At 60.2% G+C, this 18,863-nt stretch overlaps 2 protein-coding genes and 1 pseudogene across 5 annotated transcripts; 1 reads left to right on the top strand and 2 right to left on the bottom strand.

Moving 5' to 3' along the window:
- Positions 1–1,870: 1,870 nt before the first annotated feature.
- On the bottom strand, positions 1,871–8,503 carry ADIPOR1 (adiponectin receptor 1). Of its 2 annotated transcripts, XM_075174469.1 has the most exons (8): positions 8,420–8,503; positions 8,004–8,216; positions 7,071–7,187; positions 6,130–6,301; positions 5,360–5,546; positions 3,999–4,186; positions 2,468–2,661; positions 1,871–2,122 (listed from the first exon to the last, which is right to left on the bottom strand). In XM_075174469.1, the coding sequence occupies exons 2-8, from the start codon at positions 8,142–8,144 to the stop codon at positions 1,994–1,996; spliced, it is 1,128 nt and encodes a 375-aa protein (XP_075030570.1). In that variant the 5' UTR covers positions 8,145–8,216; positions 8,420–8,503; the 3' UTR covers positions 1,871–1,993. The 2 variants fall into 2 exon arrangements, with proteins under 2 accessions (XP_075030570.1, XP_075030571.1); XM_075174470.1 differs by lacking the exons at positions 8,004–8,216; positions 8,420–8,503 and adding an exon at positions 7,840–7,926.
- A 1,114-nt stretch (positions 8,504–9,617) lies between these two features.
- Positions 9,618–12,693, top strand: LOC142093094 (tetraspanin-18-like; annotated as a pseudogene).
- A 1,253-nt stretch (positions 12,694–13,946) lies between these two features.
- On the bottom strand, positions 13,947–18,862 carry UBE2T (ubiquitin conjugating enzyme E2 T). Of its 3 annotated transcripts, XM_075174189.1 has the most exons (8): positions 18,762–18,849; positions 17,675–17,750; positions 17,465–17,585; positions 17,047–17,116; positions 16,410–16,515; positions 15,804–15,902; positions 15,289–15,372; positions 13,947–14,258 (listed from the first exon to the last, which is right to left on the bottom strand). In XM_075174189.1, exons 3-8 carry the CDS (start codon positions 17,571–17,573, stop codon positions 14,133–14,135), a joined length of 594 nt encoding a protein of 197 aa, XP_075030290.1. In that variant the 5' UTR covers positions 17,574–17,585; positions 17,675–17,750; positions 18,762–18,849; the 3' UTR covers positions 13,947–14,132. The 3 variants fall into 3 exon arrangements, with proteins under 3 accessions (XP_075030290.1, XP_075030289.1, XP_075030291.1); XM_075174188.1 differs by having other exon boundaries at positions 17,465–17,750; XM_075174190.1 differs by lacking the exon at positions 17,675–17,750 and having other exon boundaries at positions 13,948–14,258; positions 18,762–18,862.
- Between the last annotated feature and the right edge of the window lies 1 nt (position 18,863).

Here is an 18,863-nt window from a genome sequence, read left to right as displayed (position 1 = left end):
TTTGGGAATTACACTCTGCTCTCATCAGCTGCGGAGCCTCCCGGGTATCCAAATCTGCGTGTTAATCACCAGATGTTTTCCCGTACTCTTTATGTAGGATTAGAGCACTCGGGCACTGTTCAAATCTGCGTGCACGCCCTCGCACCGCTGAGCTGTGCGAGATGACTCGGCCCAGTCATCCCCTGGGGCGGCCTGGGGCGCTTGGCTGACCTCTCCCGCCAGTGCTTTGGTGGGGAGCAGACTCTGGCCGGGGTGGGACACGGGGGTGCGCAGGACCTCTCGTAGGCTGAGCTGCAGCAGCGGAACCTGCTGCTCCCCACCCTGGGGGCTCCAGCCTTCGCGGTCCCCAAAGCCAGGCCACATCCAAACATCTCAAAAACCCTTCCCTGCAGCAGCAGCAGCGACTCCCCGGCTGCCAGGGAGAGCAGGGACACGGGAGAGCAGGACACGGGAGAGCAGGGACACGGGAGAGCAGGGACACGGGAGAGCAGGGACACGGGAGAGCAGGGACACGGAGAGCAGGACACGGGAGAGCAGGACACGGGAGAGCAGGGACACGGGAGAGCAGGGACACGGAGAGCAGGACACGGGAGAGCAGGGACACGGGAGAGCAGGACACGGGAGAGCAGGGACATGGGAGAGCAGGACACGGGAGAGCAGGGACACGGGAGAGCAGGGACACGGGAGAGCAGGACACGGGAGAGCAGGGACACGGGAGAGCAGGACACGGGAGAGCCGGGACACGGGAGAGCCGGGACACGGGAGAGCGGGACACGTGCCAGCGGCTGTGGCGGCCCTGCCAGGCGCGCCTCCCTCACCCCTCCGTAAGGTAACGGGCTTCGGCTGCCTGAGAGGGGCTTTACCCAGCTCAGCTCTTCCCCTCTAATCCCCCTTGACCGTCTGCGCTGGACGGTCGCGCTCAGACACTTCTGCACGAGGAGCCTCAGGCTCAGGGCGTCGTCCTTCGCCCCCCCACGCGCCCCGGGCTGCAGCTCCGACCGGCCGCGAGCCCCTCGCTCTCACATCGCACCTCCTCGCCCTCGCTGGTCCCAGCCTTCGCCCAGCGGGGAAGCGTTTCCTCCCGTCATCTCCGCAACACCCAAGAGTTCCCTGTGTTTTATTTTGGCCGTAGGGATCCCGCTGCCCCTCACGGGCGCTCCCCAGGCACAGCCCACACCCCCAGCAACTTCTCTACACCCACCCCAAAAAACGAGGCGGACACCAGCAGCACGACACTGAACTATTGACCTTTTTATTTCAATCAGCTACAGCAGCTCTACATTCCCCTAACACACTGTCCTTCCTTGACTACCACAGACAGCGAGGGAGCCGAGTACACTGCGGTGGCAGCAAGTCTTTTTAAAGCTTAGTATTAAATATTAAATATTCTCTCATTTCTGTTTACATTACTTTGTCAAGGAAAACAAAACAAAACAAAAGACAATTAAAACTTAAGTTACGTGAATCTGTGCCTGTGCCCTGGGCAGCAGCACTGGGGGCCGCAGAGCTGCCCCCAGCAAGGCAGCTCTGCTGCGAGGGGTACGCGAAAATCTCTGGCCCTCGGCCTGGTAGTGCGTGACTCCGCTCGCGCCGGCGGTGAGCTCGGGAAGGGGGTGCTCGGCTGTGCCGGGAGCGGGGTACCCGCACCCTTTGCTTTTGGAAATCGGCATGCCTGGGAAGGTCGGACGACCCCGGTGCAGCTAAAACACTGTCTGGAGGGGGCGAGGCCGCGAGAGCGCGGCAGGGCTGGCTGCCGGGGCGCGCGTCGCCTTCCCTCGGCCCCAGCAAAGTGCGTGGGGAAGGGGGTGAGGATTTGGTCGACAACTTTGCTACGGAATTTTTCTGTTTCTTTTTTTTTTCTTTTCCTTAAAAAAAAAAACAAACAACCAAAACCCAAAACCAACAACCCCAAACAGTTTTGAGTCTTCCTTTGATTTTAGCAAAGACAGAGTTTAAAAAGCACTTAGGAAGCTTGTACTAAAATCAGGCGCCCTCAGAGGAGAGAGTCGTCTGTGCACCCCCCTTCGAGTCCGTAGCGAAACTCCTGCAGGTTCGACACCCCGTAGAAGTGGACAAAGGCCGCAGCCACCACGAGCACGTGGAAGATCTGATGTGACTGAAACTGCGGGGAAGCGAAAAAGCCCTTTAGACCAGACCAAAGGGGACAAAGCAACACCAGGAACTCCTCCTCCTCTTCCTCCTCCTCGCTGCTTCTGCACCGCCCCAGGACCGTCCTCTGAGCTCCACTTTTTCCCCCTCGTTGCTCCCAGGCAGCATTTTCCACCCTGTACTTTTTCCTCCTGCCTGCTCGCAGCAGCCGTTCGAGGTCTGGCTGCCAGCACAGGCGCTGGGGCGCACCAGGACACCCCCAGCCGCCTTCTCCTCGTCTCAGAGTTCACCACCCTCGCTCCCCCCTCCCCAGCCTCGCCCCCGAAGCGCCCCGCTCACCGCCTCGTCCCACACTCACCCAGATGTCGAACTTGCCCGGGAAGAAGCGCTCGGGTATGCGGGCGGCGTACAGCCCCGCGCCCGTGATGTACATCACGGCCATGAGGAAGAACCAGCCCATCTGGCCGACGGTGGTGGCTTTCACGAACCCTTCGGCGATGGTGAAGTGCATGGTGGGCACCACGCCGCTCAGCCCCAGCCCCAGAAAGACGCCTGCGGCAGAGAGGGAGAGATCAGCAAACGGGGCGCTGCTCCTCCCCGCCAGCTCCCCTCGCGGCCTCGCCCTGCGCGAAGGGAAGCTCCTGGAGGCACCCACAGCTTTTCCTCACTCGGTCCTGGATTATCCAACCCCCGCGGCATTTATCCTTCACAAAACGAAGGATCTACAGCTCCTGGTCAAAACCAGTGCTCGCGGGGCAGAGCTCACTGCGCAGACACGCGTTCTCCGACCAGCGGCAGGGCTGCGGCAGCTCCTGCTCCTGGCTACGGGAACGGCTCTTTTGGAAGGTGCCAGCCCTTCGGATGGCACCGATGAGGCGTGAGGAACGCAGCAGCCCCAGCCAGCCCTTTGAGGAGAGGCTTTGCCAGAGTCATTTGTTCAGTGAAGCTGCTTGGAGCACAAGGGGAAGGTGCTAATTAGCAGTGCTGAAATTTTCAGCTCTGGCATCTAATTAGTTTGGCAGAGAGCAAACGGCACCGCAGCGAGACACCAGCCCAGGGAGGCTGCAGCTTGTACTCGCAGCAGGATCTCGCTTCGCACCGGGGGAGGACGGCAGCCCCCTCCAGGAGCGGGCGGCTGGGATCTCTGCCAGCGTGCCAACGCCAGCGCTGCCGCGGGGGAGCGGTGGGGGCTGGCAGTCCCGCCCCGTCCCCTGCCCTTTTCCGAGGGGGTCTCGTGGGTCACGCGCCAGCGGTGCTGCCCGGCCTCCAGCTCAGCGTCGTCTCTCGTCACGTAGCTAGGACGCTGCTGCGAGAGACGTTTAGCTGCAGGAGCCCCCCCGGGGAGGTGAGGGCGGGCAGAGGCGTTTCTCCACGCTCACTGGTGCTCAGCGAGGCTGATTTAATCTGCAGAGGCTGCAGCGGGGGCGAGTCAGGGTGCGAGCGTGGCCCTGCAGCCCCCAGGAAGGCAGGTACGTGCCAGCGTGTAACTGGCAGGGGACAGATGAGGGAACCTCTTCCTCCTCTGTGGGCTCACGCTGCCAAACTGCTTCCCGGAGAAGGCGGCGTCGCGCGGCGCAGCCCCAGGCCACCCAGCCGCCACTTACTGGGCTATTTTTAAACGCTGTCTGTCTGCTCCAAACCTCAGGCTTGTCGAGTGCCAGGCGGAGCTCGGGCCCTGCTCAGCGGAGGATCTAAATCCCCAGCACAGCGAGAGGAGGAAGGAGACCTCTCCCTGCCAGGAGCTGCTGCATGGCCGTGGGGCGCTCTGGGGGAGTTAATTCTGCAGATGCCGAGAGCTCTTCCCAAATGGGAAGAGCCATCCCACAACAGGATCTTCCCAAAGTGCCTCCCGGGGCTGGGGGCTCGGAGTGAGGAGGGAGAACTCCTACCTGCTCTTGTCTGCCTGTGCTTGGGGGTGGCAAACCGGTCCCACTGAGCAACGATGATGGCAGAGATGCCCAGGACACAGACGATGGAGAGGTAGATGAGTCTTGGCTGCGGGGAGCAGTAGAACGAATAGTAGAGCCACGGGACAAAGCTCCCCATGATCAGCAGTGCAATTCCTGAATAATCCAACCTGCAGCCGGGGTGCAATGACAGAGAGTCACAGGCGAGCCCCCAAATCCACCCCCCTCCTTGCGTCCTCTTGGTAACGGTGTGTCGGTGCCCTCCAGCCCGTCTGCACCCAAATGGCGTCACCACGGCCCCGTGGGTGAAGCTGTGTGTCCAGAGAGGGGAGGAGGGCCGCGCTCCGGTCTCATCAATGCGATTTGGGACATGAGAAAGGGCCTGGGCACGTACGCAGCTTCTGGGGATGCCAGCAGAGCTCGGCAGCAGCGCAGAGGATGAACAGGAGCCGGCTGGGTACGAGAGCGGCCGTGCACTCAAACCACCGCGGCAGGATGCAGCGGGCACGAGTCCTTGCGTATAAGGATTTGATTATTATCCTCCGCTGCAAAGTGCTTTCGATTTATCGATCCAGGAACCATTTCACCGCCGAAAGGCAGCCGCTTGCGTCACCCCCACCGCCGCGGCGGCCGTGGCAAGTGCCTTCCCCGGTACGCAAGGACATTTCTGCTGAGGGCACGGCAGCACAGTTTGTTCTGCAGACACGATCCCACAGGATCTCTGGGGTTTGAGCAAAGGAGATTGGCAGGATTTCCCAGCAAGCAGCACCCAAGTAAATGCCTTTGACAGACTTGCGTGAGCAAGATCTTATTTGAAAGCCTCGCTGCTGCCCTGCCTGCGCCGTAAAGGCTGATGTGAGCTTAACTCTAAGAGCAGCCTGCGCACCGACCTCGGCCACTGCCCAGCCTTTCCACTTTGCCGGGAATCCTGTTTGTTTTGTTTCTTTCAATTTGGTTTCAGTCCAAACTGGATCCAAACCAGACTTTTTGAAAGCATCCAGTAAACTGGAAACTGCTAAACTGCCGTGTCTCATGAGACCGAGGCCCTTCCTCAATGCACTGCTACGAGGGGCACAACGGCTGTTCCCTTGGGAGCTGCGGGTCCCCAGGGTCCCCGTCTTTACCATCCCCCTGAGGGCATTTGAGCTGGCGGATTTAAGGGGCTCAGGCACAGGGCAGAGCCCTCCAGGACCCAGCTGTGGTTCCCTCTCAACTCCACGCTGGATTCGGTGAACGCTCCCTTCCCCCAAGGATAAAACATTTGGGAACGCGGCGCTTTCCAAGAGGAAGCGAGAACTCAAAACCTCCTATGGGACCACACAACCGCGCTCGTGCTGACTCACTTTGAAAAAGTCCGCGAGACCTTCTCCGAGTGACAGTAGACAGTGTGGAAAAGCCAGGAGAAGCTGAGGCACAGCACCGCTCCCAGGAAGAACATCCCGAACACCACCTTCTCCTGGAGAGGAGCCATGAAATACATGTTGGGCCGCAGCATGGTCAGGATCCCCAAGCAGAGGAATAAAACAAAACCTGCAGGGAACACAGCAAACGGGCAGTCAGGCAGGAGGAAAGCGAATGAATTCAGCGAAGAGCCAGGAGAAACACGGCCCTGGCCGTGCTCTGCAAGGCGGGCCCTGGACGCATCCTGCTCGTAGCGCAGCTGGAGGTGCTCAGTCACACCCGGGGCTGGCCCGGCAGCGGGCCGTTAGCCGAGGCTGTTGTTACGGCAGACAAGCGGAGCCGGGGGCAAGGGCACGGTCAGAGCTGCTGACCCATCCCTGGGTTTCAGAGGAAAGCGCTCCGAGGCTTTCCTGTCTTGCCCAGGACACATTTCTCCGTCTCACTGTTGCGGAGCGTCGGCAAAACCACAAACCGCCGCTGAGCCCGGCCCTGGGGCCCCGCGGTGAGGAAGCGCCCTGGTCTCCCGTCACCCAAGGAGCTCCGGGAGCTCTCGGGCACCTCGCGACCCGTGACCGGGCAGGGATATGTGATCCTCAAAGGGAGGCCCCGGGCACGGAGAGGACCCCAGGCAAGTCCTGGCCATAAAAGGCCGCCCTGTCCATGGGGACCAAGCCCACCTTCGGCCCCAGGGCTACCAAACCCCCCCAGTCACCTAGCAAGTGCGTCCAGATGTTGCCCGTCTCGGTGTGTATTCGGAAGATGCTCTTGAAGCAGGCTCGGAAGGACGGCATGGGAGGCCTGTGTCCGTGCAGGAGGTAATCGTTGTCCTTCAGCCAGTCGGGCAGCACGTCGTAGGGGATCACGCGCCAGCGCCCTTCCCACACCTGCAACACGCCAAGGTGCGCTGGTGGCCCCCAGAGCGTCGAGCCAGCCCAAAGGCTCACGTTTACTCACCCCGGGAGCCTAAAGTTGCACGCGGAACAAGCCCAGCAGAGTCCTCCCTACAGCCAGGGCTGAAAAGGCCCCGTGAGGCTCCTCGGGGAGAGGAAGTGCAGTTTCGCAACACCAGCAGCCTGTGGGATCCCTTAAGCACCCCCATCCTGCAGAGCACTCCCCACACATCCCCCCAGGGAGCCAGAGGCGATTTGCACCCTCAGGTTTAACCCTCCTGCATCCGAAGTAACTGTTCCCTGCAGTGGGAAACTCCCATTTTGGTCAGGGAAGAGGGAGCCCTGGCTGGCAACAGAACCGGGCTGGCCCTCAGCCGATGCCACCGCTTACGGAAGCACAGTGACCGCGAGGACAGGCACCGGGTGAAACCAGCAGCGGTGCTTGGTGCTCCCGGTCCCCATTAGAGGAACGCACGGGCTGCTCCCCAGGTCGCTGCTCCTCGGCACGGCTGGGCAAAACCTCCAACACCCACCGGCGCTTCCCAGCCACTGCCATCCCCTTCCCGCACCGCTCCCGGGAGACGCTGCTGGGAGCGGGCCCAGGCGAGCGGAGCCGGAGCAGACCGCCGGCAAAGCCGCATGGAGCCCCGGGAGAGCGACGCGTCCCAGCCCCTGCCCGCCACCCTGAGCCCCAGGCTTGGGGCATCTGGGCCTCATTAATACTCCAAAATCAGGATCGGGGAATCTCTACAGGCTCCCGTACCTTATACACAAACTCTTCCATCTTCTCCATGGCGTGATGAGCCTGCAGAGGCAGAGTCAGCACACGGACCACCTCTTCCTCTTCCTCACGGGCCGCTGGGCATGGCGGGTCTTCAGCCTAGAGGGAGAAACGTCAGGAGGAAATCATTCCTGCCCACGGGAGGAGAAACAGGGTGCGGAGAGCGGCAAGTCCCTTCTGAGAGCACCCGGGGCTTCATCCCTTCCCGAGGGGACAGGCAGGACCCGCCGGTCACCACCGCTTATGCAACATGTTACTGTCTTAACCATCTTGGACAGGCTAATCCCAGATTTATCCTTGTTGAAAGGTGGGATTACCGTGGGGGATTTTCATCCCTACAACCACGGCTGGAACAGTCACTTGGCCCAGCCAGGAAACCCGGCTCTCCACCTCAGCTGTGGGCCCAGCGCAGAGCGGAGGCAGCGGCTCCCCGGCACCCTCCCGGGCTGGGAACACTCTGCCCCTCCCGGCTCAGCTCCCTCTCTCCTCCTTTTCCGTTAGCGGGTTTGGGAAGCCGTAAGGCTGCGCGACTGAGAACACCCCTTCGCTCCGAGCAGCGGAGACGGCGCATCTCGGCTGACATCTCCGCACCAGGGCTGTCGCAGATCTGCGCCTGCACGACAGGAGAAGTTTTTGGGCCAGCTCAGAGCAGGGACCAGCCAAACCGTCAGCGTTTGGGTAGCAAAACATCTCGCAGCCTCTCTGCGCTGACACAAAGCCACGACTAGGCTCAGGGCTCTGCAAAACGCACCCGGCCGGCCTGCATCCTTCAAGCTGCTAATGGGATAACGGGCAAGTTCCTAGGTTAATCCACAAGGACGGAGCAGAGAGTCTGAGCAAGGAGGAGCGGGCGCAGCCATGGCTCTGGAGGGCACCCCAGCGAGGCGCCCGCTCGGGGGGCGAAGGAGGGCTTACGCTGGCCGAGCCGGCGGTTCCTTGGTCCCCCTTCTCCTCCAGGAGCGGCCCCAGCTCGGCCAGCTCCAGGTGGGCTCTCTCCCGGCCGGCGGCGGCCAGCCCGTTGCCCTGCCCGGCGGCGGAGGCTTTGCGGGACGCCATGGGGGCGGCGGGGTCGGTCCTGGTGGCCGAGGGCAGCCGGTGCAGGTCCCTCCGCGTCCTTGTGCCGCCGCGCTGGGGAGGGAGGAAGAAGAGAGTCACCGGGGCCCGGCCGGGCACCGACGGCCGCGCATCCCGCCCCGGGCCGAGCCCTCCCCGGGGGCTGGGACCGACGGACCCGGCCCTCCCCCGGGGCACCTGCAGGGCGGAGGCCGCCGCCCCCCGCCGGGGGAAGGGGCAGCGCCCGGACGCCCCCGTCCCCTCCCGCCCGCACTCACCGGCCGCTACATCCCGCGCAGGGCGGCGGCGGCGGCACCGGAAGCGACGCTAAGGGAACGGGCCGCTTCCGGTCGCGAGGCCCCGCCCCGCGCGGCGACGACGCCCCCGGGCCGGACCGGCAGGGTGCGGCGCGGGTCTCGCTTTCTGATTGGCCGAAGTTGCTGTCTGTCTCTCTTTCCCCCCGCCCCACCGGTTGCCGGCCGCTGCGATTGGGCCTGACGTGCCGACGGGAGGCGCTCTAGCCCGGCCGCGCGTCTCTCTGGCCGCGCGCTCGGCTGCCCCCTACGGGCGGGGCGGGGCGCAGCGCCGGGAGCGCCACCTCCGGGAGTCCCGTGATGGCGGCGGGCGGGCCCGGTCGGACGGGGGAGAGCCCGGGGCTTCCGCACCCCACGGCCGCACCGGGAAGGGGGGCAGACCCCCGCGGGGCGAGGGCCGGGCCTGCGCCGCCCTTAGGCCTGTGGTTACAGTGACACTGCAGCCCCGTTACCACGGCAGCGTGGCCCTGAGGGGTGCCCAGGCCGGAGAGGCCCCGTCATCCGTCCGTCCCCGTCCCTCTGTCCCCAGTGGCCATCGGCCACCCTGGCACGGCCCTGACTGCACGCGGGTCCCCACTGAAGGCCGTTGAGGGCTTCCCCGGCTGCTGACAGCCCCGGAGAGCAAATGTCCGCAGCAATAATTGATGGCCGAGGTCGCCCTCAGCCTGTCGGGGCCAGCTCGTCTTTCCCTGCCCAGAGGTTTAATTACCTCCGCTAACGACAGCCGGGGCCGGAGACTCCCCTCCGCCGCCGCCCGGATGGCGGATCCTGTTCCCCATCAACCATCCATGCTCCTGCCGCTGGAAGGGGTTTCCCTTGACCGGGAGGGGGGGGGACGGATTTTCCAACCTTCCCGGCATTAAATAGGCGCTGCCGTTGCCGGGCAGGTGGGAGGCGCCTGGGTCACCCATTGTCCCCGCAGGGTGAGTGATGGCGGGGTTTGCAGGGGACATGGGGTTTGGGGCTTTTTGGGGGTGCAGTGGGAGATGGCGGAGGATGGGAGATGCTCTGGGGATTTTGGGGGGCTGCGTTGCTGGATGGGGGCAGCTCTGTGTCCCACCGGAGCCAGGGGAGCCAGGACAGGTTGGGGCTGGCTGTGGCCAGGGCTCTGCTCTCCCCTCCGCGGGGACGAACGCTGCTGTGTCCCCCCCGCCGCATCCCCATGGGTGTCTTGAGCTGCTTGAAGCACCTGATGTTCATCTTCAACGTGCTGGTGTTCGTGAGTCCTCCTGGCTCCGGAGGGGTGGAGGGGGACCCCAGCAGAGGTTAGAGCACCCCCAGTCCCCATGGGGTGCCTGGGGCCGGTCCCTGCACCCCATAACCGCAGCGTGTCCCACAGGCTGGGGGGACGTGCCTGGTGGGCGGGGGGGTCTGGGTGGCCGGGGACCCGGCTGGTTTCCAGGACATCGTGGCTGCCAAACCTGCGCTGAGCGCGGGCGCCTACCTGCTGCTGGCCGTGGGCATCGCCCTCTCACTGCTGGGCTCCCTGGGGTGCTGCAGGGCCTGCGCTGGAGCCGGCCCCTGCTGCTGGCGGTGAGTGAGGGGGGACGGGTGGGAAGGCAGGCACGGGATGCGGGGAGCAGGGTGGGCAGGGGGCTGCGGGGTGCAGGAGCTTGCGGGATGCGGGGAGCCAGGGGATGGAGGGTGTTGGGGGATGCGGGGAGCCAGGGGATGGAGGGTGTTGGGGGATGCAGGGACCAGGGGATGGAGGGTGTTGGGGGATGCGGGGAGCCAGGGGATGGAGGGTGTTGGGGGATGCGGGGAGCCAGGGGATGGAGGGTGTTGGGGGATGCAGGGACCAGGGGATGGAGGGTGTTGGGGGATGCAGGGACCAGGGGATGGAGGGTGTTGGGGGATGCAGGGTCCAGGGGATGGAGGGTGTTGGGGGATGCAGGGACCAGGGGATGGAGGGTGTTGGGGGATGCAGGGATCAGGGGATGGAGGGTGTTGGGGGATGCAGGGACCAGGGGATGGAGGGTGTTGGGGGATGCGGGGAGCCAGGGGATGGAGGGTGTTGGGGGATGCAGGGACCAGGGGATGGAGGGTGTTGGGGGATGCGGGGAGCCAGGGGATGGAGGGTGTTGGGGGATGCAGGGACCAGGGGATGGAGGGTGTTGGGGGATGCAGGGACCAGGGGATGGAGGGTGTTGGGGGATGCAGGGACCAGGGGATGGAGGGTGTTGGGGGATGCGGGGAGCCAGGGGATGGAGGGTGTTGGGGGATGCAGGGACCAGGGGATGGAGGGTGTTGGGGGATGCGGGGAGCCAGGGGATGGAGGGTGTTGGGGGATGCGGGGAGCCAGGGGATGGAGGGTGTTGGGGGATGCAGGGACCAGGGGACGGAGGGTGTTGGGGGATGCAGGGTCCAGGGGATGGAAGGTGTTGGGGGATGCAGGGCTCAGAGGAGCCAAAAGCCCGGTGTTCCCCATCCTGGCCCCGTCAGCCCTCAGCGCACATCCCAATCCAGTCCCCGCCTTGTGAATCTTTGAATGTAGAGCCCAGAGGATTTTATAAAGCCACTGAGTGGGGTCACTTCTCTCTGAAGCCACTGCCTTCTCCCAAATGGCATTTCTGAGCTTTTCCTCTCAATGGTGAGGGTTAGAAACCCCTTTCTGAGCACCGACATCCCAATTTCTTTGGCATCCCCAGATCCTGGCAGCCCGTGCTTGTTTTTAACCCTCCGCCTTGCAGCCGCAGTGCTCGGAGATGTGGCATCTGTCCCCAGGAGCTGCGCACTCGTCCCCTGTGTCCCGCCGGTCTCAGGGGCACAGGGCACGAGCAGGGCTGGCTGCAGAGGAGGGGAGGAATAGCGGGAGTGAGCTGCCCGTGGGATTGGGCTGGTCTCTGACTCCTTCATCTCGCTGCCTTCCAGTTCTTCATCCTCGTGAGCCTCATCTTCATCACGCAGCTCATTGGGGCTGTTCTCTTCCTGGTGCACTGGACACAGGTACCGTCCCCATGCCCTGATGCCGTGCCCGGTGTGGTCGGCGCCTCTCCTCCCTCCGCCATGCCATGGATCATGGCCGTGAGTCCCCCAGGGGACTGGGACTGGTGTGGGGATGTCCTTTCTCACCCTCACCTTCATCACCAGCACCCTGACTCAAGCCCGAACGCGGGTGGGTGGGTCCCATGGGTGGGTCCCCATGTCCCCTCGAAGACAACTGGCGCCCTGGGCAGCGTGGCGCCGGGCAGGGGTGGGTTAGGGCGGGTGTGCAGCCCCCAAGGCCCCGTCCCTGGTACTGGTCCTCCAGGGCTCGCAGCTGGCACCGATCCCGCAGATCCAGCCGGAGCTCTTCCTGTCCAAGCTGCGGAGGAGCTACCGCAGGGACGAGGGTGCTGAGGTCTTCTCCAACGCCTGGAACACTCTCATGGTCATGGTGAGCAGCTGGGAGGCTCCTGGTGGGCTGTGGGGGGTGTGTGGAGCACCCACAGGACCTGTCAAGGGTGACCCCAAACGCAGATGAGGGGCTTGTGGACCCCAGACAGACACCGAGCACGTGCCAGGCTGTTCCCCTTCCCTCTGTCACCTCCCCAAGCGACGTCCCCCCCATTTTGACAGAGTGTTGATGGCGTTTCCCTTCCGATTGAGTTCTTGTGTTGTGGCGCTTTAGGAGCTGAAGTCTTTGGGAATGGCTCCCGCTTCCAGGAGCTGCACTCGGGGATGCCCTGGCCGCAGGCGTGCTGCGCCCGGGACGGGCTCCTGCGGGCGGGTGAGCTGCTGGGCTGGGAGCAGTGTGGGAGAGGAGCCCCGGCTGCACCCACGAGCAGGTAGGACACGACCCTGCCGTGTCCCTGTCCTGTCCCCAGCACTTCCCAGGCTCGTGGCAGTGGGGCAGCAGCACCCTCTGCCCCTGAGCGTCGGGGACAGGAGCCTGGGACGCTGCCCACCCGTGGTTCTGCAGCCCAGTGACCCCCAAGTCCCCAGCTCATCCTGCCCCACCGTGATGGTCCCCACACCCCCCGATCTCCCCAGACCTTGGTCACCCTCTGAGTTCCCTGCAGCTGTGGGGAGTGCGAGGGAGCCCCTCCAGTGTCTCCCTCCCCCCAGGGCTGTTCTCCACCTTCGGCGGGACCTTGCAGAAGTACATCTCTGTCCCTGGGACTCGCAGCTCGGCCGTGCTGGGCATCGAGGCGCTGAGCGGGGCCGGAGGGGACAGGGTGGATGGGAAGGGACAGGGCAGGCAGCGGGTCACCTCGCACGGGCTCTCTTTTTGCGGGGAGGGTGGTCTGTGGGTGTGAAGGGACCACAAACGGGCTCAGGGTGGACCCACCCAAGCCTCTAGCTGTCACGATCGCACCCAGAAAGTGGGTGCACCTACAGCGGGTCTGTCTCGGGGCGTAAAGCCAACCTCCCGCTGCGGATGGGTCGGGTTAAAGGACTGGGGAGGGAGGAGGTTTGTTTTGCTCCCGCAGGTGCCGGAGGGGAGGAAGGTCAGAAGTGTCCCCTGCGCAGCACCGGGACAGCTGGGGTGCGGCCCCGCGCGGGGGCACAGCGATCGCCCGATGCCTGGTTAGACCAGGAGCAGAGGACAGCGGCCCTTCAGTCTTCGGGCTCTCAGAAGCAGCCGCAGCACGGTGTGAGCGTGGCCTCGCAGCGGGGGGCTAACCCGCTCCCCCCCCGTCATTTTAGGATCTTTGCCTTTATTACAACTTCGACTGAGCAGGATGGAGCAGCAGAGACAAGCCAAGGGCTTTGGAAACAGCAGCAGGCAAGGACACTCCATTTCCTCACGTATCAGAGCACAGCTCTTAGTTCAGCGCTCCGGTTGCTTCCCTGAGTCCAGTCTCTGCTCCAGCAGGCACGTAAGGATGGCCCCAGCTCGCTTTTCTCGGCGCGGGGCTGGGACACAGGTTAAATTCCTTGCAGGCAACCGTGCAGAGCAGGAGGCTGAGCATCAAACTTGCTCCCACTACGATCTGCCACGGGTCTTCACAAAATTAAACAGCTCTGGTGACGGGGAGTCCTGCCCCCCGTGCACCTTCTGACCTGCTGCACCACAACCTGTCCTCCTCCCTCCTAATCTCTCCGGCTTCTCGCCCTGCGCAGTGCCTCCCTGGCACCCTGCTCTCTTCCACACCTCCAGGAACCCTCTGGGCTTTTCTTCATCCCTCTCAGCTGGTGCCTTCCACCGGCCACCTCCTGGAGACACGTTAAATGGTCCAAGGTGCACCTGGAATCTAACAGGCTGCTCTAGAGAGCGGGAGTTGTCAGTCTTAGGGGTCTTAAGTTTTAATGATCGACTTATCCTTTAGTAGCCTTGATGTTGCAAGGAAAATGAAGCCCTTACTAGAGAAGGATTTCCACAAAGTAGGCCTAAGGTGTCTGTGGCTCAGCTCCTGCTCTCAGTTTGTTCTGAGGCAGGGACAGTAAAATGGAAACTGAAATACTCGGTGCTATTTCTCTGAGAGAAAGCTGGAAATCGGAAGCTGAACCGGTCCTTCCAATTTTCCTTTTCTTCGGAATATTCCAAAAAACTCCACACAAAACGTAAAAATATGTATAAATCAAAGCTTTCTATTTTATTTATATAATGGAACTTTTCACAAAAAAACCTTAGGAAATAGAAAAAACAAAGCCTGCTACAGCTACATACTGGTTAAAATATTGAGGTACTCCTGTGTATAAAGAAAAGGACAGCGAAAGCAAATGCAACAGCCACACCAAGAACAAAAACCACCTAGGAATCCAGGCGCGATTTCTTCTCCTTCTTGCCGATATTACTGCCTTTTCTTTTCTGCACGGTAGATTCATTGGCAATACTTGTTTCGCTCTGGTTTATTTTCTCTTCCAAAGGCTTGGAAGCCTGTGATAACACAAGAAATAAAAGTAACAGCTGTGAATAATTTAGTTTTACAGCCATTAGCACCGCCGTGCATTCCCAGCTCTGTGGGCGTGCACCTTGGAACACCCTGCGCTCCATGACGATCAGAACTGACCGTGCTTCTGGCTTTTACGCAGTGACCCTTCATTATCCTGCTCCCACTGCTGGAAATTTTGGGATGGGGGAATGCCGGGAGAGCAGGATAATGATTGAGCCTAGAAGTGCCATGTACACGTATGAGCCAGGTCTCTCTGGGGCTACGCGTGTTGCTGTAAAGATCTCTGCACCCCCAGCCCTTTTAACAACCCGCACAATTAACCTGCAAATGTGCTCAGAGCTGGAGCAGTGAGCACCGCTCGCGGGGCTGCCAGGTAGAAGAGATCCCCCCTCGGACAGCATGTTGTCCAAATCAGGTGCAGGGAGGGAAAGCACCCAGGTAAGGGGGAAGGTCCAAACATAACTGATCTTCGGGAACAGGTTCTGATCTGCTTAAGTGCAATTTATTTGTGTGCGACTCCTCTGTGAGATAAATCAGGGTGCAGAATGGAGGCAGGAAAAGAGGAGGGGTGATGGCAGGAAGGCTGCACTCCGCCGGGGATTAGGGAGACCCGTCAGGGAAGGGATGAGCAGATGGAGAACAGGCGTAGCCGAGCATAAGGCACAACCACAGCAGAACAGGGAGTCTGGTAGGAACAGAGCTGAGAAAGAAACAGGGCTGCGGGATCCCTGGGGAGGGGTTTTATCAGGCTGCAGTCTTACTCGTCCTTCATTCTTCTTGAAAAGCACTGCAATTACTCCTGAATGAACACATTTATTTGGATCTAATGATCTTAAAAAAAAAAAGCGTAATGAAATTAAATACACATTCAAACCACAGAACAGAAGGGGAGGAAAGCAAGAACGCTGCCAGAGACAGCCGCACAAAGCGATCGTGAAAGGCAAACTGAGAGGGGAAAGACTGTTCACAAAGATGGAGCTACGCGCAGCTGGGAGAGCAGAGCGTGTTTCTTACCCTCGGCTGCTGGCTTGCGTATTTCTCAGTCCACTCCTTGGCATTTAGCAGGAACAGCTGCCTGTTGTACTTGTACTCCGAGGACTAAACGTAACGGGCAAGACAAGACAGAGATTTGATTTCATGCAAACCACACCAAGAAGCTAGGACTAAGGTCTGGCTTTAGGACTCCTAGAACCAGACCAAAGCCACTACAATCAGCATGAAGCATAAAATTCATTTCGCTTGCTTTAGTTTGCTTGAAGAGCGCACACTGCCATTTGCACTGGCAGGATTGACGACAAGACCTTTACCATCCCTTTTCCACTGCTGGCATAAACCCTGTACCGCACGCCCCAGCTGCTTCAGGGAGACGCCGTCACGTCCCCAGGCCTGATCCAGATCAAGCTACACTGCTAGTAACGTGCCAGCGTGTTAATCCAGAGCGAGTGAAGTGGAAGCACAGCCTAAATCTAACACGCTCTTCCTTCCCAGTCTGCGCCATGGCCACAAGAGAGGAAGAGGAGCTCACGTACTATGTCTGCCATGAGAGGGTCGTCAGGGTTGGGCTCCGCCATCAGCAGCTGTATGGAGGTCAGCAGTGTGGAGATGTTCAAGGAAGGTCTCCACGCACCCTTCAAGGAAACGGGGCGAGAGAAGCAGTTAAGCAGAAAGAAACCTGCCCACGGGCTGCCTAGAGGAATCTCAGGACTTGCAGCGTTTAAACCCAACCTGCCCACAAGCTGCCTCAGGACTTAGAGCATTGAAACCCCCACGGAAAACACACGGAATGAGATCCATTCTCAACACACGGGCCGTGGCCTCCCCGAGGAAGCCTGACTGACGACCACAGGCTGCACCCTGTGCATCTCCGCGGGTCGGTATTGGGGTGGCCCGTTTTCACAGGGCCACCTAATGCCTTTTGACTTCAACCCTTAAAACCTTGGAAACTTTTACGGGACAAAGAAGGTCACATTCTAGTCTTTAAACAAAGGAGATGTCACTCAAAAATTTACTCCTGTGCTCCTGTGTAAATAAGTCAGTAGCAAACAGACATTCAATAAGGCTTTTACAAGAAAAAGATAAGGAGTTCGTTATCCTCTTCAGGCTCCCTTACCCATGCCAAAGTAGCACTATCTTACCTTTGGTGGTAATTTAAGAACATCCAGGCAAATCCTTCCAGCGGAGTCAATGTTAGGATGATAGATAGGGGTCAGAAAGCGAATCTTCGGGGGCTCAAACGGGTACCTTTAAGGGATAAGTGTTAAGAAACAAAAAATTATTTTTATATTTGTACGCCCGTTGCTTCATCACCCAAGCAATGCCATTATTTCCTTCTCCCAGCCGTTTACTAAGTGACATTGTTCCCCACAAATTTTTGGAGGAGGCAGTACTCTGCCTTTGATGCTTCCAGCCGTGTCTGACTAGCACTTTCCTGGGTAGCTTTCCACAAAGAAGCAAACGTGATAGGAAACTTTCTACTCATGAAAGAGCTCCTTTCCAGAAAGCTTTAAGACAATATGATAAGGTAGAGATCTTGTCATAGTGCTTTTAGGTTGTTAATCATACATCTTAGGATGTCCAGTGTGAAATAAGTGTATCAGCCAATGGAAATAATAATTACATTCCATAAATGAAGGGTCTCACCTAATCAACCACATTCTTTGTTGGGAGGCTAAAGAAAATGGTAGCACTTATATCAAATATCTTATATCAGTTAACTTATATTTGAAAGAAGCACTACACCAGCTACTTAACTAGATGTCGTTGCCCACTTACCTTTCAGGAACAACTATTTCCAGGTTGAATATTCCTTTCTCATATGGTGTGTCTGCACCTCCTAAAATTTCTTTCAAAGCAAGATTAAAACATGAGCATTTCATTCAAAATCACTTGAATTTGTCCAACAGTCTCCACACACCTCCCACAGTTACAGAGCTCTAACACTGCTCAGACCCAGGAATAAAAAACCCGTCATCTTATCTGAGACCAGTTTCACCCCACGGCAATCAAAACTGTAGGCAGACCGACCAAGCCACAGGCCAAGCCATATTTAAAGGAAAACAAAAAACTCCCGAAGCGTTCTCCCAAATTCCACGCAGCCTATAAAGTACATGCCACCCAGCAAATCCAGATCTAGCAGCGAACTCTAATACATCCCTTACTTATAGAGAAGTCCCACCAGAGAAGTACATACGTGCTCGTAGGTCATCCAGCTGGTTTTCATTTTGCCAGCAGGTGATGCCTGGAGGTGGCTCCGTGGTCAAGAGGGAGAGCTCCCTCTTCAGTCGCGATGCTCTTTGCATTGTGCTGATACTCTAAGAGATTGGATTTTATTGCTGGCAAAATTAGCTTTTCAAAAATAGCACTTAATATTGAGACTTTTTTTTGGCTAAGGAGAATTAACCTGGGTTTCAAGTTGTTATCCTGATGTGATAACGAGAGTCTCAGGAGCCTGTTCCTGGAGCTGCTCTTCCACCCAGCTGGAGGAGGAGAACCAAATCCCCACCCTTTATAATCAGTCCTACTCCTCAGTCCCCAGCTGAGTCTAATAAACCCTCCCAGTCCACGGCCAGGCTCCACACCCCCAACGGGACTGTAACACCTGCCCCGGGCTGACCCTTGTCCCTTTAGGGTGAAATACTGTCCCTTCATGGACAGGGGTACCCATTGCCCTGCTGGGGCACCCAGAGGTGCCTCAGATGGGGATACCCACCGATGCCCCCTTCCTCCAACCCCCCCCAGCAGACAGGACCCTCTTCCCACCCCAAAGGCACCCCGCTCTCCCTCCCTGTGTAACAGGAAAACCCAAAGCTGCCTCAGGGGGGGGATACTCCCTACTACAGGAATGCCCATGACACCCCCAAGGCAGGGATCTCGTTGTATCCCCCCCCCCCCCCCATCTCCATGGACAGGGAACCTCCTCCTGGGCTCACACCCCCACCTCCCACGGGCAGGGAACCCCCCAGCCTACCCTGAGGGGGGACAGTGGGGACCTGGCTCACACAACCGACCTCAGACCTACCCACTCGCCCTAGGGAGGGGGAATCCCTCCCCGGCTTAACTACGCCCCCCCCCCCCCAAGGCCTTACCCTCCTCCCCTGGGCACAATTAGCACCACACAGACCAGAAGCCACCCCCGCGGCCTATTCCCTGTCCCTCCCCCCCCCCCCCCCCAGGAACTACCTGACTCCTCCTCAGTCCAGCCGCACCCCCCCCCGCCTGACTACCTCCATGGAGGACCCTCCCCATGGAAGGCTCCTCTCCCTCAGCCTAATTATCCCCTCACACGGACAAGGGCTGCCCCCCCCCCGCGACCTAACTGCCCCCCCCAAGGATGGGAATGGCCTCACACGGCCTTAACGCCCCCAAGAGCCCCCCAGCCTCACAATCCCGCCAGGAACAGCCTCCCCACAGCCTCGCTGCTTCCCCCCTCAGCCTAATTACCCCCCCGAGCGACCGCACCCCCGCTTTAACGCCCCCTCCTCACACACCCGGCGCGGCCCCGGGTAGAGCGCGGCGGAGGCGGGACTTCCCCCGGCGCCTAGCAACGAGGGGGGACGCCTCGCGGGCAGCCCTGACACGCCGACGCTGAT

The sequence above is a fragment of the Calonectris borealis genome, chromosome 26 (genome assembly GCF_964195595.1).
Source record: "Calonectris borealis chromosome 26, bCalBor7.hap1.2, whole genome shotgun sequence".
NCBI classification, from domain to species: Eukaryota; Metazoa; Chordata; class Aves; order Procellariiformes; family Procellariidae; genus Calonectris; species Calonectris borealis.
This window is presented reverse-complemented; position numbering and strand designations above follow the sequence as displayed.

Excerpts from the sequence above, each read along its gene's own strand:
- ADIPOR1 (XM_075174469.1), bottom strand. The coding sequence starts at position 8,144 with ATGGCGTCCCGCAAAGCCTCCGCCGCCGGGCAGGGCAACGGGCTGGCC. Across the intron at positions 6,302-7,070 it reads TGGAAGAGTTTGTGTATAAG|GTGTGGGAAGGGCGCTGGCG; the intron begins GTACGGGAGCCT and ends GGCGTGTTGCAG. Across the intron at positions 4,187-5,359 it reads GTCTCGCGGACTTTTTCAAA|GTTGGATTATTCAGGAATTG; the intron begins GTGAGTCAGCAC and ends CCCCGGCTGCAG.
- UBE2T (XM_075174190.1), bottom strand. The coding sequence starts at position 17,573 with ATGCAAAGAGCATCGCGACTGAAGAGGGAGCTCTCCCTCTTGACCACG. Across the intron at positions 17,117-17,464 it reads GCTGGATGACCTACGAGCAC|AAATTTTAGGAGGTGCAGAC; the intron begins GTATGTACTTCT and ends TTGCTTTGAAAG. Across the intron at positions 15,373-15,803 it reads ACCCTCTCATGGCAGACATA|TCCTCGGAGTACAAGTACAA; the intron begins GTACGTGAGCTC and ends CGTTACGTTTAG.